An 18,418-nucleotide genomic window follows, 5' to 3' on the forward strand; every position below is an offset into this window, starting at 1 on the left:
GAGCAAAGGACTGGGAAGCCTGCAGCATGAGGAAAGGCTGAGAGAAGAGGGTTTGTTCAGCCTGGAGAAAAGAAGGCTGAGGGGAGACATTATCACCAGTATTTAAAGGGGGGATAAACAGAAGGCAGAGATTGACTTTTTACAGGGTATCACATGGAAAAGACAAGAGGTAATGGGTACAAGTTACTCCTGTGGAGATTCCGGTTGGACACTAGAGGATAATTTTTCACAATGAGAACAATCAGCCACTGGAATAGCATCCCCAGGGAAATGGCGGATTCCTCAACACGGGACGCTTTTAAGATTCGGCTGGGTAGCATGCTGGGACATCTAGTCTAGATCATGCTTTGCCTAGAATGGTTGGACCAGATGATACTTGAGGTCCTTCCCAACCTGGGATTCTACGATTCTGTGATTGTCTGAGAAGCCAGGTCTGTTGGGAGGCGACGGGATTCACTGGACCAAATGGGGCAAGAGTGTCTTTGCCAAAAAGATGGCCCGACTTATAAGGAGGGCTTAAAACTAGATTTAGTGGGGAAAGGGGATGGAGTTTTGAGCACCAAGCAAGAGCCAAGGGCGGCTGATGGATTTGGGAATCAACAGGGAAATGCCTAAGAAATGCCACAAAGAAATTAGGGCATGTCCCTCTAAAAAGATTACATGGTCAATAAGACCACTAAAGTGGGCTTAAAACAATGTACGCAGCATGGGTAACAAACAGGAGGGCTTGGAAGCCATTGTGCAGCTGGAAAGCTATGATCTAATCGCTATTGCTGAAATGTGGTGGGACAAACTGCACGCCTGGAGTGCTGCGATTGAGGACTATAAACCATTCAAAAGGGACAGGCAATGAAGGAGCCTGGGGGGGGGGGGAGTGGTGGGCGTCTGTGTAAAAAGATGGATTGACTGCAGAGAGCTGCCATTGAAAAACAGCAATGAACAGGTTGAGAGCTTATGGATAAAAATAAGGGAACAGCCAACAAAGGAAACCTTGTGGTTGGTGTTTACTACAGGCCGCCTGATGCAGGGGAGGATGTTGATGAAGCATTTGCATCCTTACTTTGACTACAGGAAGCATCACACTTGCTGGCTCTGATCCTCCTGGGGCACGTCAATCGCCCTGACACTGGAAATCTCTCTTCCACATCTCTCAGGCCCCTGAACCTCAAGGCAGGGGGGACTGGGAGAATGGAGTTCCTCCCATCATAGGAGAAGAGCAGGTTCGAGACCACCTGAGGAACCCAAGCATACACAGGTCCATGGGACCCAATGAGATTCATGCCAGGGTCCTGAGGGAATTGGCTGATATAGTTGCCAAGTCATTCTACATTATATTTTAAAAGGCATAGCAGTCAGGAGGACCCTGGGAACTACCCACTAGTCAGCCTCACCTCTGCGCCTGCTAAGATCATGGAGCAGATCCTCCTGGAAGATATGTCGAGGCATACGGATGACAGGGAGGTGATTAGAGACAGCCAACATGGCTTCAGCAAGGGCAAATCGTGCCTGACTAATCTAGTGGCCTTCTACGATGCAGTGACTGCATCAGCGGACAAGGGAAGAGCTATGGATGTCATCTACCTGGTCTTCTATAAGGCCTTTGATGCGGTCCTCCACAACATTCTTGCTGATAAATTGGAGAAATATGGGCTGTTAGATGGATAAGAAACTGGCTGGATGGCCACATCCAAAGAGTTACAGTCAATGGCTCAATGTCCAAATGGAAACCAGTGATGAGTGGTGCCCCTCAGAGGTCTGTATTGGGACCAGTACTGTTTAATATCTCGATGAACGACACAACAGGATTGAGTGCACCCTCAGCAAATTTGCCGATGACACCAAGCTATGTGGTGAGGTCGACATGCTGGACGGAAGGGATGCCATCCAGAAGGACCTTGACACACTTGAGAGGTGGGCAATCCCAGGCACAGCTACAGGTTGGGCCGAGAAGTGATTCAGAGCAGCCGTGTGGAGAAGGACTTGGGTGTGTTGGTCGATGATAACCAAACATGAGCCGGCTTCAGTGTGCGCTCGCTCCAATTGAAATGGGCCAGAGATGTCAAAAACTGCAAGAAAGGGTTCTTCAGGTACATAAACCACAAGAAGAAACAGAAGGAAAATATCGTCCTGCTGTTAAGCAGGAGAGGGAAATTAGTCGCCAGCAAGGCCGAAACCATGTCCTGGGGCTGCATAAAAAGAAGCATGACCAGCAGGTTGAAGGAGGTGATCCTGCCCCTCTACTCTGCTCTCATGAGACCCCAGTTGGAGTACTGTGTACAGTTCTGGTGTCCCAGCATAAGAAGGACATGGAGCTCTTGGAGAAAGTCCAGAGGAGGGCCATGAGGATTATAAGGGGACTAAAGCACCTCCCATATGAAGACAGGCTGAGAAAGCTGGGGCTGTTCATCTGGGAGAAGAGAAGGCTGAGTGGAGACCTCATAGCAGCCTTCCAGTATCTGAAGGGAGCCTTCAGGCATGCAGGCGGGGCACTCTTCATCAGGGACTGGAGCGATAGGACAAGGGGTAATGGGTTCAAACTTAAACAGGGGAAGTTCAGGTTAGATATAAGGAAGAAGTTCTTTACGGCGAGGGTGGTGAGGAACTGGAACAGGTTGCCCAACCAAGTGGTAAATGCTCCATCCCTGGCAGTGCTCAAGGCTGAAGCCATGTCCTGGGGCTGCATCAAAAGAAGCATAACCAGCAGGTTGAAGGAGGTTATCCTGCCCCTCTACTCTGTTCTCATGAGACCCCTCTTGGACTACTGTGTACATGCTTGAAGAAGAAATACTGGTGTTTTTTATATGTATTAAAGCTTTTGTTTAAAGTTACTTTTATGGTAAACTTATCCCAGTGTAATAAAAATATAAAAACATCTACTCTTGCTTTTAAACCAAGACAAATGTCCAGTTTCCCATGAAAGAAAATGAAGTAAAAAACTTCAAAGTTGGCTGGTTTTGCATACATAACAGTTGTTTCATGATTTCCCAATTTTTCCAATGAAAATTTCCAAATTTTCTGTTGGATAAATGCCTATTTTCTGAAAAGTGTATTGGCATATCTGATTTTGAATAGAAAAGAAACAGTGGAAGTTTAGATTGGATATAAGGAAGAAGTTCTTTACTGTAAGGGTGGTGAGGCACTGGAATGGCTTTCCCAAGGAAGTTGTGAATGCTCCATCCCTGGCGGTGTTCAAGGCCAGGTTGGACAGAGCCTTGGGTGACATGGTTTAGTGGGAGGTGTCCCTGCCCATGGCAGGGGGGTTGGAACTAGATGATCTGAAGGTCCTTTCCAACCCTAACTATTCTATGACTCTATGATTCTATGATTTGTTCAAATGTTTCCCTAACTGGGTCCTCCTCTATTGAGGAGAATTATTCCTTGCTGCAGGCTTTCCACCTGGTCTCAGGGGCCTGGGATTCCTGAAGGCAATCCTTACCAGTAAAGACTCAGGAGCAGAAGGCACTCAGTACCTCGGCTGCCCCCTAACCTTCACATTACCAACCAATTTTGTAAGAACTGCAAGAAAAGCTTCTTTGTTTGTAAGAACTGCGTCCAGCAGAGCTTCTCCCCTTCTGCCCTGTTTTGCTGATTACAAGCTCTCTCTTTTCCATAACACCTTGCACCCTTTGCTTGCCAACCCATTTCACCACTCCCTCGCTTGATTGAGGGTCGTTGTCTCCCTCCCCTGTCAATTGAAGTTTAAAGTTCTCACCAGGTTGGCCAAACTGTTGGAAAATATGGTTTTCCCCATTTGGTCAGATGGAATCCATTTCCCTAGCAGTCTTGAATCACAGAATTGTTAGGGCTGGAAGGGACCTTTGGAGACCATCTAGTACAACACCCCACCCCCCACCCCCCCCCCCCCCAAGAAAGGGCCACCTAGAGCAGTTTACACAGGAATGTGTCAAGGCGGGTTCCAAATGTCTCCAGAGATGGAGACTCCATAACCCACCTGGGAAGCCCGCTCCAGTGCTCTGCCACCCTCAACGTAAAGAAGTTCTTCCTCATGTTGAGGTGAAACTTCTTGTGTTTTAGTTTATGGCCACTGTTCCTCGTCCTGTCGCTGGACACCACTGGAAAGAGTCTGGCACTCGCCTTTGAGATATTTATATGCATTAATGAGATCCCTTCTCAGTCTCCTCTTCTCTAGACTAAACAGGCCCAGCTCCCGCAATCTCTCCTCATAAAGAGACACTCCAGACCCCTGGTCATCCTTGTGGCCCTCCACTGGACCCTCTCCGGTAGCTCCTTGTCTTTCTTGTACTGAGGAGCACAGAACTGGACACTACTCTAGATGTGCCCTTGCCAGGATCCAGCAGAGGGGGAGGGTCACCTCTCTCAACCTGCTGGCCACACACCTCCCGATGCCCCATGGGATACTCTTGGCCCTCCTGGTCTCAAGGGCACACTGCTGGCTCATAGTCAACCTATCATCTAACAATATTGCCAGGTCCTTCTCAGCTGAACTGCTCTCTAGCAGGTCAGCACCCAGCCTGTACTGGTACTTGGGGTTCTTCCTCCCCAGGTGCAGTACCCTACACTTGCCCTTGTTGAACCTCATCAGGTTTCTCTCTGCCCAATTCTCCAGCCTATCAAGGTCCTGCTGAATGGGACCACAGCCTTCAGGTGTATCAGCCACTGCTCCCAGCTTCACATCATCAGAAAACTTGCTGAGGGTGCACTCTAGCCCTTCATCCATGTCACTGCTACGCAAGTTGAATAAGACCAGACCCAGTATTGATCCCTGGGGAACGCCACTGACTACAGGCCTCCAACTGGATTCTACTCTGCTCATCACGACCCTCTGAGCTCTGCCATTCAGCCACTTGTTGATTCACCTCACTTCTCTGTCACTCACCTAACCCACATTTCCCAGGTTTACCTACGAGGATGTTATGGGAGACGGTGTCAAAAGCCTTGCTGAAGTCGAGGTAGATTATAGCCACTGCTCTCTCCTTGTAGACCCATCCTGCCATGTGTCCTGGGTTGAGCAGCAGCAGTCATTTTTGTCCTTCTTAGGAGCTAGTGCAGTGCTGTGTTTTGATCTTTTGGCCTGGGAACAGTGCTGATAACGCCGATGTTTTCAGTTGCTGCTCGAATGTTTGGTCTGGCCAAGGACTTTCTGAGCCTCATGCTCTGCCAGGGAGGAGGGGAGGCTGGGAGGAAGCAGAGACAGGACACCTGACCCAAGCTAGCCAAAGAGGTATTCCATACCACAGCACGTCATGCCCAGGATGTAACGGGGAGTGACCCCGGAAGGGTGGGAACGGTAGGGTTGGACGAGGTATCGGTCGGTGCTCGGCTGGGGGGAGTGGGGCGAGTTATTGGTCGGCTGGTGTTGAGGTGTTGTATTCTCTTCCCTTGTTATTTCCTTTATCATTATTATTATTATTGGTGGTAGCAGTAGTGATTTGTGTTATACCTTAGTTACTAAACTGTTCTTATCTCAACCCGTGGGAGTTGCATTCTTTTCGATTCTCCTCTCCGTCCCTCCAGGAGCAGGGGGAGGGCAAGAAGGGGGGGAGTGAGTGAACGAGGTTTGTGGTTGGGTTTAAACCACGACACATGTCATCATTGAAGGCTATCACATTGGTCAAGCATGATTTCCCCTTCGTGAATCCATGCTGACTCCTCCTGATGACCTTCTTCTCTTCTACATGCTTGGTGATGACCTCCAGAATGACCTTTCCAGGGATGGAGGTGAGGCTGACTGGCCTCCTTTTTCCCCAGGTCCTTCCTTCTTGTCCTTTTTGTACATGGGAGTAACACTGGCCTTCCTCCAGTCATCGGGCACCTCTCCCGTTCTCTATGATTTTTCAAAGGTGATGGAGAGTGGCAGGGCAACAACATCTGCCAGCTCCCTCAGCACCTGTGGGTGTATCCCATCATGGTCCATGGATTTGTGGATGTTATGACTTGTGTAGCCTATCCTAACTCGGCCCTCTACAACCAGGAGGAAGTCTTCCTTTCTCTGGCCTTCTTCTCTTACCTCCAGGGTTTGGACTCCTGAGAGCTGTCCTCATCAGTAAAGACTGAGGCGAAGAAGGCATTATGGTTCCTCCTTCTCTGTGCCTTCACTTACCAGGACACTCATCTGATTCAGCACCGGCTCCACATTTTCCCTAATCTTCCTTTTGGTGCCGATATACTTGTAGAAGCCTTTCTTCTTGTCCTCGATGTCCTTTGCCAGACTCTATGCCAGGTGGGCCTTGCATACCCTGACGATAGTCCTATAGTCATCCCACTTGGCCTGTCCCTTTTTCCACATCCCTTAAATTTTTCTTAAGATTCACTAGGAGCTCCCTGCTCATCCATGCAGGTCTCCTGCCCCCTTTGCCTGATTTCTTCATCGTGGGGATACACTGGATGGAGGAAGTGGTGCTTAAATACTGAATAGCTCTCTTGGACTCCCTTCTCTTCTAGAGCCCTATCCAAAGCAGTTCCACTAAGTAGGTGTTTGAAAAGGCTGGTCAGCTCTCCGGAAGTTTAGGGTTCTAGTCCTGCTTACTGTTGCGCTTCCCCCACGCAGGATCCTGACTTCCACCCTCAACATAAAGAAGTTCTTCCTCATGTTGAGGTGAAACTTCATGTGTTTTAGTTTAACATCAGCATTGTTCTCAGTCTAAACTCGAAAACACAGCACTGCACCAGCTACTAAGGAGAAAAATGACTGCTAAAGCTGAACCCAGGTCAAAGAAATAAACAGTGAGTTAAAACTTTCAGAAAAAAACAAACTCTAAGTAAAATTTGGTTAGTTGAATTTTTTGTGAAAGCTTTTTAGTGCCCACAAAATGAATGACAAGCTACCCTGCAGGAAAAAGCCAAATGTCCTTGTTTAAAAAGCTGTTAAACATTATACTTGAGTTGGGAGTAAGGTTCATTATTATCTAATTACTCTAGCAAAAAAACAGAGACACTGTGTATTAGCGACAATAGATCCTTTCCCCTGAGAATGGCCTTTCTACCTCTTCACAAGTGACAGGATAGACAGTAACAAACTTGCCTGGGAGTTCCTAATCCAGGCAGAGAAGCTACGTTCAACATATTTTTTCACATTGTATTTCAGAAATTGCAAGTACTGGAAAGACTGCAAAATCCTGTTGTTTGCGAGATTTGTGTAGGAGAGAGATTTCAGATAAGAACCCAAGCTTTTTGAATGCTTATACAAAAATAAATGTTCTCCCCATAACTTTTTTGGCTACATCATTTCACGTGCGTTTAGTAGCACTTTATAAACTATCAGAATGAACTTAGGCCTTTTGTTTCTCACCAGATTGTTCTTAAGATTCTCTGGAAGAGGTTTCTGGCAATTTAAACCACGACACTTGGTGACAGTCAGATCAACTTGAAGAACGTTTGGAGCATGTAGGTGCTTAGGCTTTTGGTAACGGCTGGGTATGTTAACCACTATTTACAGGACAGGACAGAGGACAACAAATTTTTTTCATTTAATGTATCATTTTCAGAGCTCATTAGAAATTTGTGATCACTCTATATACATCACTGTCCACTAATAATACAGTGTTTAGCTAGAAAGGCGGAATATTATTTCTTTAGAAAAATATACTCTTTTCTTCAAAAGACTAAACATTGTTGACACATTATTTACAGTATTCCTTATTCTTTGACTTTTTCTTATTCTGCGGGTAAAAAATTAACGTGAGTGAATGCTTAGTGCATATAAAAAATGTTTATGTAGAAGTGTAAGTGGGTTAGATGGTTGACAGTGCAAAAGAGAGTTTGTTCTTTGACTGGAAACCTCATTAAAAAGAAAAAAGGAAAAAAAAAAAAAAAAAGAAAATAAAGCCTGTTCCACAGAGATAATACAGAAGTTTTAGAAATCCAAATCAATTTTCAGATGATCATCAGCATTAGGGAGTAGTTACATAAACTAGGCATCACTACAAATTTGAAGAAAAGGATGCTGTGAAAAATAAAACACGCTTATTAGATAGTTGATTAAGCATTTCCATTACATTTATAGCAAAGTATTGCAAAATTGTAGTATCTCTATGATCTCTTTTTCTTAACAGACATGGTATAGGTTTAAAAAAAAACACCACACTTTAAGATAATATGATTTCTCTTTTCTAGTCTTTTCTTCCTTCATTACTGTAGCAGCATTCTATCTCCACCACCAGGATTTCACAGCACAGAGAGCAGTCCTACCTTCTGTTAGTTAAACACATTCTTATATATTGCTTATTGAACACTGCACATTGCATTTTGTTCTTCAGAACTAAAATAAACAGCATGTTGGCAATGGTTCAGGGTACTTTGAGCTTACTTGAGGAAACTGTGGTATTGCGATAACTGCCATTCCCTGCAGGGTTTTGCTCTTTAAAAGCAGAAGCATTTACATTGAAGGCGGAAAATTCATGATGGAAGTTTTCAGGAGATTACAGATGTACCTGTAGGAATGCCAAAATGAATTTTCACTGCTGATCATAAGTTTCTTGAAAGGGTCATAGGTGGTCAGATCTGTTTGTTAAATCAGAAACTAAATAATTGCTACATAATACAGAATTCCAAGAATAATTTGGGTTGGAAGAGACCTCAGGAGGTCTCGAGTCCAACCTCCTGCTCAAAGCATGGTCGATGCGGAATTCAGACAGTTTGCTCAGGGCTTTTCCCAGTCGGGTCTTGAAAACATCTAAGGACAGAAACTACACGAACCTCTCTGGGCAACCAGTTGCACTGCTTGACTGTCCTCCTGGGTTGCTTGTTCTCTGCTTTGTTGTCCATCTAGCAGATACTGGGGCTGTTCAAGTCTTCCATGAGAATCAGAGCCTGTGAACATGAGGTTTATTCCAGTTGCCTGAAGAAGACCTGTATTGGCTTTACATGGCAAGGTTTTGGTAGAGGTGGGGGGTGCAGGGGCGGCTTCTACGAGAAGATACCAGAAGCTGCCCTCATGTTGGAAAGAGCCAGTTTCAGCCGGCTCCAAGATGGACCTTCCACTGGCCGAAGTCTGAGTCAATCGGAGACATTGGTAGCGCCTCTGTAATAACATACTTAGGAAAGGATAACTGCTGCAAAGCAGCAGTGCTGAGAGAAGCATGAGAATATATGAGAGTGATACCTATGCAGGCACCAAGGTCAGGGAAGAAGGAGGGGGAGGATGTGCTCCAGGTGCCCGAGCAGAGATTCCCCTGTAGACCATGGTGAAGACCATGGTGAAGCACATGGTGAAGCACACTGTCACCCTGCAGCCCATGGAGGACCTCGTGTGAGAGCAGGTGGGTGTGCCCTGAAGGAAGCTGCAGCCCATGGAGAGCCCATGATAGAGTAGGCTCCTGGCAGGAACGGTGGCCCTGTGGAGAGGAGCCCATGCCGGAGCAGGTTTTCTGGCAGGACCTATGACCCAGTGGGGAGACCCACACTGCAGCAGCCTGTTCTGAAGGACTGCACCCTGTGGAAAGGACCTACGCTGGAGCAGTTCGTGAAGAAGTACAGCCTATGGGAAGGACCTACGTTGGAGGAGTCTGTGGAGGACTCTCACGTGGGTGGGGCCTCATACTAGAGCAGGGGAAGAGCCTGAGGAGGAAGGAGAGGCAAAGACAACCTGATGAACTGACTGCAACCCCCATTCCTCGTCCCCTTGCACCACTCAGAGGGAGGAGGTAGAAGAGCTGGGAGTGAACTTGAGCCCAGGAAGAAGGGAAGTGGGGGGAGGGGAGAGTGTTTCCAAATTTGTTTCTATTCCTCATTATCTTAGTCTGTTTAATTGGCAATACATTAAATTATTTTCCCCAAGCCGAGTCTGATTTGCCTGCAACAGTAACTGTTGAATGATCTCCCTGTCCTTATCTCAACCCGCAAGCTTTTAATCACGTTTTTCTCCCCTGTTCTGTTGAGAAGGGGGAGTGATAGAGTAGTTTGTCAGGCACCTGGCAGCCAGCCAAGGTCAACCCACTGCAAAACTTCATCTACTTCTTCCTGATCAGCCAGTCTGTATCAGATACTCACACCATCCCCCACGTTGGTATGTCATCTAACCCGGACCCTTCAGCTCTCAACTGGCTTATCATCCATCCCCAGGCAAAGCTCCATGCATTCTAGGTCTTCTTTCATATAGAGCATCTTCTTGTCTTGTTTTCCCTAAAGATTCCTGTCGTGGTTTAAACCCAACCACAAACCTCGTCCACTCACTCCCCCCCTTCTTGCCCTCCCCCTGCTTCTGGAGGGACAGAGAGGAGAATCAAAAAGAATGCAACCCCCACAGGTTGAGATAAGAAGAGTTTAGTAACTAAGGTATAACACAAATCACTACTGCTACCACCAATAATAATAGTGCTAAAGGAAATAACAAGAGGAAAGATTACAACACCTCAACACCAGCCGACCGATAACTCGCCCCACTCCCCCCAGCCGAGCACCGACCGATACCTCGTCCAAACCTGCAGTCCCCCCAGCCCTTCCGGGTAACTCCCAGTTCCCTCTCCGGGCATGATGTGCTGTGGTATGGAATACCTCTTTGGCTAGTTTGGGTCAGGTGTCCTGTCTCTGCTTCCTCCCGGCCTCCCTCGTCCCCAGCAGAGCATGAGACTCACAGAGTCCTTGGCCAGAATAAACATTACTTAGCAACAATTAGAAACAATCGGTATTATCAGCTCTCTGCCCAGGCTGGAAGTCAAAACACAGAGCTTGCACCAGTTACTAAGAAGGAGCAAAACGGCTCCTGGTAAACCCAGGACAATTCCATATCCATCCATTGCAGCACTCCAGTTGTATGAGACATTCCACAATATCTCTCTGATCCCCGAGATCGTAGCCCTGCAAATGCTCACAGGTGTCTAATTCCTCTTGGGTTTCCCCGAGTTGTGTGCACAGGTGTGCAGACACTTCAAAGAAGCACCCAATCGTGCCAATTTCTCCAAAAGGGCAAGAAAGCTTTACTATAATGCTGATCTCCTGACACTTCCTATGCATGTGCTTGAAGTTTTGTTGATTACAAGAACCCTCCTGCTTACGCCACATCCTTCGCTTGCCCATTTGGTCTATGACTTTCTCGCTTGACTGTTGTTCATCACTTCCCCATCATTCCTAGCATAAAGCTCTCCTTACCAGGTTATCCAGTCTGTTGGCAAAGCTGTTTGTGCCCCACTAGGTCATGTGGATCCTGTCTCTCCCTAGCAGTCCTCCATCCTCAAAGAAGATCCCATGGTCATAGTGGCACAACATCTAGACGGAGGCCAGTAAATAGCAGTGTACCCCAGGGGTCAATACTGGATCCAATACTGTTCAATGTCTTCATTAGTGATCTGGATGATGGGGCAGAGTGTATCCTCAGCAAGTTGGCTGATGACACAAAACTGTGAAGAGTGGCTGGGTTGCGCTGCCATCCAGAGGGACCTTGACAAGATGGAGAAACGGCTGACAGGATCCTCATGTACGTCAACAAGGAGGAGTGCCAAGCCATGCCCCTGGGGACAAACAATCCCATGCACTGGTACATGCCAGGGGGGCAGCCAGCTAGAAAACAGCTTTTCAGAAAAGGATCTGGGGGTCCTTAAGAATGGCCTTTGACACAGCCTCCCATAATCTCCTTACCATCAAACTGTTGAGATATGGGCTAAATTAATGAATGATAAAGTGGGTGGAACATTTCCTGGATTGCTGGTTTCCAGGAGTTGTGATCTGTGGTGCAGAGTCCATTACCTAGTGGGGTCTCTCAGGGATCAGTACTGGGACCAATGCTGTTTAAAGTCTTCATTAGTGACGTGGATGATGGGACCGAATACACTCTCGGCAAGTTTGCAGATGACACCAAATTGTGGTGGGGGGTTTTGGTGCTCAAAATACTGGATGTCAAAGGGACCTGGAAAGGCTAGAGAAATGGATTGATGGCATCCTCATGGTTTAACACAAATAAATGGAAGTCTTGCATCTGAGATGGAATAACCCCATGCAACAATATAGACTGGAGGTCTGATGGTCTTTGCAGAGAAAACGTGAGGGTCCTGGTAGAAAGCAAGTTGAATATGAACCAGCCTCATTTTTGCTCTTTGTTAGATTTGTGTGTCTACCACCGTACTTTCTTCTTTCCATCCACTGGTCCTTGCAGCAAAGAAAGACAAATGCATCCTGGGCTGTATTACCAAGAGTGTAGCCAGCAGGTTGAGGGAAGTGATCTTTATCCTCTGCTCAGCCCAGGGAAGACTGTATCTGGAGTCCTGTGCTCAGTTTGGGGCCCCCTGGTACAAGAGAGACATGGATATACTGGAGCAAGTCCAGCAAAGGGCAACCAAGATGATCAGGGGGCTATAGTATGTGACATAGGCTGAGAGAACTAGTTCAGCTTGAAGAAGAGGTTAAGGGGATACATTTTTGTTCTGTACAAACCATGGGAGGAGACAGAGAAGACAGAACCAGATACTTCTCAGAGGTGCACAGCAATAGGACAGGAGGCAATGAACACAAGCTGTAATATGGGAAGTTCTGATTAGATATTAGGAAAATACTTTTTTCTATGAGGGTGGTCAAATACAGGAGCAGGTTGCCCAGAAAGGGTGTGGAACCTCTATCCTTGGAGGTAAACACAACTCGATGGGACATGTCCCTGAGTAACCTGATCTAATTAGACCTGCTTTGAGCAGAGGGTTGGACTAGATCACCTCTGAGGTCCCTTACAACCTAAATTTTTCTAAGGTAACTTATCCATGATACTAAAATGAAGTTTACTGGTGGATGAAATAGCACTATAAGTTATGCTGTGTCAGTCAGTTCCTCCTTCCATCTCCTTTTAAGGTACTCTCTACAAATTAAATAGTTAGCAATTATATCAGGAAAATCCTATCATATGTAAAATCATCATTTGTATGTAGACAACTTTTCTGAGATGTGTATCCATTCAGTGTTTTTATTTTTGTTTTGTTTTTTAAAGTTCCTTTTCTAAGGCAACCATGCATTTTGGGTTTTTGTTAGTATCATAGAATCATAGAGTGGTTAGGGTTGGAAAAGACCTTAAAATCATCTAGTTCCAACCCCCCTGCCATGGGCAGGGATGCCTCACACTAGACCATGTTGCCCAAGGCTCTGTCCAACCTGGCCTTGAACACTGCCAAGGATGGAGCATTTACCACTTCTTTGGGCAACCAGTTCCAGTGCCTCACCACCCTCACAGTAACTAACATTTTCCTTATATCTAACCTGATTTGTATGTCTGCCACCGTACTTTCTTTTTTTCACCCACTGGTTCTTGGCTCTTGCCTTTACAGTCACTTCCACCAGCTCTTTATCTAAGACGAGAACACTTTCCTGTTTACTGGATCACAGTCCCAGTCTTCTTAACCAGCCAACTCATGTTTGCCTTTCCTCCTCACTGACTGGCCCTAATTATTATTTTCACGTGATCTCTTGAGAGAGCTTGAGGGTTGTGTTAGAATCAGGCTACCATATAGCCATAAAAGGAGAGTGTTAATAGTCATGAAACACGTTTCATTCCCACCACATGTTTAGTACTTGATTCTTTCTCTGTTTTAATAAGATAGCTTTAACCATATATCCTAGGCCCTGTATATGGAATAGAATAGGGTTCTTTCTTTGTTCATAGATTAGGTACCAGAATATAGAACTGATATAATTAATAACAGAAGCAGCAGCTGCAAGGAGATGCCCCATTTAGGATCACCTGGAGCACATCCACTGGTCTTTAGAGCATTTAACATATAGAGTAAACCAAACATAATCATCTGCTTAATATATTTGAGCTATAAACTCAGGCAAAATTTCATGAACTGCAATAAACCACACACTCCCAACATCACTGCTCACTTTCAAGTCCATAATTGAAAGAGTAAAATACTAGAGCTTTTAAAAGAAAAAGTTACACAAGAAAGAAGAATTTTTTCTTTTGTCTCAACAGTTCAATGTCTTTAGCTGACATTTTCCAAAAACAAGTTAGCCTGATAAGTTATTCTACATACAAGTTTTCAGTCTTTGATTACAGTTTAACAACATTATGAGTGACTTTCAGTTTTTCAGTATCTTAAAAAAGGATGCATTGGTCATTCTTAATAATAACCATGTCTTAATAGACCTGTTTAGGACAAAAGATATTGATTAGATATTATATGAGCAAAGAAAATCAGGCAACAAGAGTGTGTGGGAAAAGGTTAACTGAAGAATGAATTTGGGAAAATATGCCAGTGAAGAAGATGCTGCAAATGTTAACATCAGTCAGAACCCAATGGTGGTAATGACTTTTTTGTGTCAATGCCAGATTATCATCAATAAATACATATTTGCTGGCACCAAACAAGTCTTCTACATGTTTTTCGCTTCTTCATTAACCTTATAACACATCAAAAGCATCAAGGGGATATATTTAGAGGTACTGGAAAAAGAGGGAGGGAAGGTCCTACTCTGAGTGTGTGCATGTTATACCATATAACCTCCAGAGGTCTCTTTTGACCTAAATTATTCTATGATTTTAAGTTTTCACATGGGAGAAAGGAACTTGATGGCAGAAAATTATGTTCATCAAAGCAAGAAGAGTCTAAGAGAGAAGCGAATGGACATATTTTTGTTTCTCTCCCTTCCTCTGGAAAAAAATTAAATATGTACCTCATTGCACTAAACACAATTAAAAAAAAACTTTTTTTTTTTGGTAAGCAATGACTGCAGCTGCCTCAGCAATTTAAGAAATTGCCAGTAGAATTTTAACTAGAATAGGGGGCCCACATGAAGACTTATTACACAGATGATCATGTTATGACAAGTTTAGATAACCCTTTCTATCAGCATAAATTAAAACTTGCCCATAAGCAACAAAATGCTGCTTATATAGCTTCACACTATGTCCATCTAACAATTACCTGAATTCATTTTAGATTATGATGTGAATTCAACTTGTTTTCACCCAAATAATGATTTAAAATGACAAAAAAATGTTTTTCTTCAAACATTTTTCTTTGATACTTAAAATACAGTAGCCCATATGATGTTATTAAAAGAATGCACATTTAACTTCATAATTTAGTAACCATTCTAATTCTGATCAATAACCAACTTACTTACATAGTTCCATTCGTGTAGACTGTGTCACTTCCCTCTACATACTGAACCTGGGCTGGATAGACATGCTGTACCTGTTGCACAGTCTGTACTTGCTGTACCTGTAAAGAAAACCGCCAGAAATATAGGACAGTTTACCTTATAAAAAGAATGACTAGTGCTTCAGTGCATCTAATGGTTTCTAAACAATACTCATAGTCATGGACATCCCTGTTCTCACAATTGCTAAATAACACAAAATGTAATACTGTGCTGTAAGTCTGTAATATGCTACGTGGAGTAGTAACATTGGAGATGCATGCTCTTGAGAGTATGAGTATTTTCAGTGCCAAAGATAGAACCATCTGGAAAGCACAAGAACTATATGCTTCATTCTCAAGCTTAAGAACAATATTTAGTAAAGAAGAAAACTTCATTTAATCATCTAAATGCTGCTTTTCTGTTTGTTGTTTTTTTCTTGGTGGTGGTGGTAGGTTTTGTTTTTTTTTTTTTTTTTTTACTTCAGTTTAACTCTATAGAACACAAGCCTCTAAACTACAAGTTACATTTGCTGTTAACAGGCAAACTTTGACCTGTCAGAGTAGGTCCTAAAAATAATAATTCAGTGTAATATTAGAAGAGTCTGGTTCTCATGCATGTAATGAATCATCTACAAGAGCTCTTTAAGAACATTTTAGTTAGAAAACCTTCATCATCCTCACTACATCCTATAAAATTCCTAATCGTCCTTTTCTATCATTAACTCATATAATTTAAAACAAAATTCTAAACTTAATTATTAACCTAATGTACTGGTTTTGTCTGTGATAGAGTTAAATTTCTTCATAGTAGCTAGTATGGGGCTATGTTTTGGATTTGTGCTGAAAACAGGGATGTTTTAGTTAGTACTGAGCGGTGCTTGCACAGTGTCAAGGGTTTTTCAGCTTCTCACACTGCCCTGCCAGCAAGTAGGCTAGGGATGCACAAGAAGTTGGAAGAGGACACAGTTGGGACAGATGACCCCAACTGACCAAAGGGATATTCCATACCATATGACATCACGCCCAGCAATAAAACTTGGGGGGAAGTTGGCAGGGGGGCTGCTCCTCAGGGACTAGCTGGGCATTGGTCAGTTGGGGTTTCATTTTTCTCTCTCTTTGGTGTTTGTTTGGGGTCTTTTCTTCTTTTCCTCACAATTTATTAATATTATTACTTTTTATTTATTAAACCGTTTTTATCTCAACTCATTAGTTTTCTCACTTTTGCCCTTCTGATTCTCTCCCCATACCATTTGGGGGGGGTGAGTGAGTGGCTGTGTGGTGATTAGTTGCTAGCTGGGGTTAAACCACACCACCTAAGTAAAAATTTATATGAAAACCTTAATTCTGAAAAAAACCACAAAACCAAACAAACCCTAACAAACAAACCCTAACAAACAAAAACCCACATTACTTTAAATAAGACTGTTCAGGTGTGACAGAAAACAGATGTGTCCATCAGTCAGCAATAATCAGATGTACTCTTTTTGATGGTTAAATAGAAAAATCATCAGTTTTCTGGTTTCCTATGTGAACCATTACATAAACTGACATTGCCTTTAACAGTGTTCCTGAACTATAATTTCCCAAATTAAACAAATACATCTCATCATTAAGGCAAGATAAAACTATATACAGAATTTTGATTTTAGATAAAAGTGCATTAAAAGTACTAATGAGGTTAAGAGAAAAATACCAGGGTAAAATAAGTAAGGATTAATAAACCCCATTTAAAATAAAAAAAAAAATATAATCAAATGCAGTGCCTAAAAAAAAAATAAATAAATGTTAATACACTAATTAGTCTGGAATATTTTTAGAAAGCAGTGCATGCTGCAATGTTGATATTTAGATAAATGACCAATATAAATTCATGACTGTTTTTCATATGTTAAATCTGATTTTGCATTAAGCTCCAATTTTGACTGGCAAAAATATGTATGTCCATTTTAATGATACAATTATTTCTGAATGCTATGGTCATAGTCTATGATGAATAGGAAAATTTGATTTGTGTAACTTTTGGTGCATGGATGGATATATCTTCTAAAATTGATTAGACGCTTGTTTTTAATTTTACTCTTTGAATTATTCTGTTTTGCATGACATAAACCATAAGGTCATTGAGATGAATTTAAAATCCTTATAAGCTTCCTGCCTCATGCTTATGAGTGTATGTTAAAACAGGAATGATACATGAGTGTAAAATCATATTTGAGAAAACAAGACTAAGAAAAAAATCCACAGGATGTTAAATGGCATTTAATTATGCTCCTCACTTTTTGGCCTTAGTACTACTACTACAAGTACTTTTTACTTGTACATGTATAGGTTTCTCCATCATTGTCAAAACTGACAACTGCTGTATTGCTTGAAAACACCTGTGAAGCTACTGCCATTACACTCAGAAGACGATCTTAATTTTTCATTAACAACATTCTTTCAAATTTTTAGATTGAAAACTGGCTGAATGGCTGGGCCCAGACAGTGGTGATCAGTGGCACAAAGTCTAGTTGGCCGATAAACTTGGGGCTGTTTAGCCCAGAGGCTAAGGGGGGGATCTCACGTGTACAAATACCTGAAGGGAAGGTGCAGAGAAGATGAAGCCAGGCTTTTTTCAGTGGTGACCAGTGACAGGTCAAGAGGCAATGGGCACAAACTGAAACACAGAAGGTTCTGTCTGAAAACCAGGAAACACTTTTTTACTGACAGTGACTGAGCACTGGAAGGGGTTGCCCAGAGAGGCTGTGTAGTCTCCTCCCTTGGAGATAATCAAAAGCCATCTGGACATGTTCCTGGGAAACCAGCTCTAGGTGACCCTACTTGAGCAGGGGAGATGATCTCCAGTAGTTCCTTTCAACCTTAACCATTCTGTGCTTCTGTAATAAAGATTTAAGGTACAGATCTATATAAAAGTCCTAATTCAGCAAAAGCTTTTCAGTGGCAAAAAAGTCTAGTTGGAGGCCAGTGACTAGTGGTGTACCCCAGGGGCCAATACTGGGTCCAGTCCTGTTCAACATCTTTATCAATGATCTGGATGATGGGGCAGAGTGCACCCCTAGCCATTTGCTGATGACACCAAACTGTAAAGAGTGGCTGATACATCACAGGGTTGTGCTGCCATCCAGAAGGACCTCAAAAGGCTGTAGAAATGGGCTGACAGGAACCTCATGAAATTCAAAAAGGAGAAGCAACAAATCCTGCACCTGAGAAAAAACAACCCCATGCACCAGTACAGGCTGCTGACCAGCTAGAAAACAACTTTGCAGAAAAGGACCTGGGGGTTGTGCTACCTGCAGTCTGGAGGAAACTCTTTTTTAAAGGTTAATGATATCACTCTAAATGCAGCAAACAGATAAAAGATCAATTTTGAGGCACTGAGG

The 18,418-nt window shown here is 43.6% G+C and overlaps 1 protein-coding gene across 5 annotated transcripts in view; it reads right to left on the minus strand.

Moving 5' to 3' along the window:
- LOC136004334 (transcription factor RFX3-like) overlaps positions 1-18,418 on the minus strand; it is a 141,719-nt gene that overhangs the window by 99,632 nt on the left and 23,669 nt on the right. For 4 of the 5 annotated variants that reach the window (XR_010608389.1, XM_065660761.1, XM_065660760.1 and 1 more), the window contains exon 3: positions 15,022-15,119. Coding sequence is in view for 4 of the 5 variants with exons in the window: in XM_065660761.1 (XP_065516833.1) it covers positions 15,022-15,119 (98 nt within the window). In the remaining variant the exon portion in view is untranslated. Of the gene's footprint in view, positions 1-15,017; positions 15,120-18,418 lie in introns of those variants that run through there. The other variant, XM_065660762.1, reaches the window with a different exon arrangement.

Source organism: Lathamus discolor, chromosome W, assembly GCF_037157495.1.
Source record: "Lathamus discolor isolate bLatDis1 chromosome W, bLatDis1.hap1, whole genome shotgun sequence".
Taxonomy (NCBI): domain Eukaryota; kingdom Metazoa; phylum Chordata; class Aves; order Psittaciformes; family Psittacidae; genus Lathamus; species Lathamus discolor.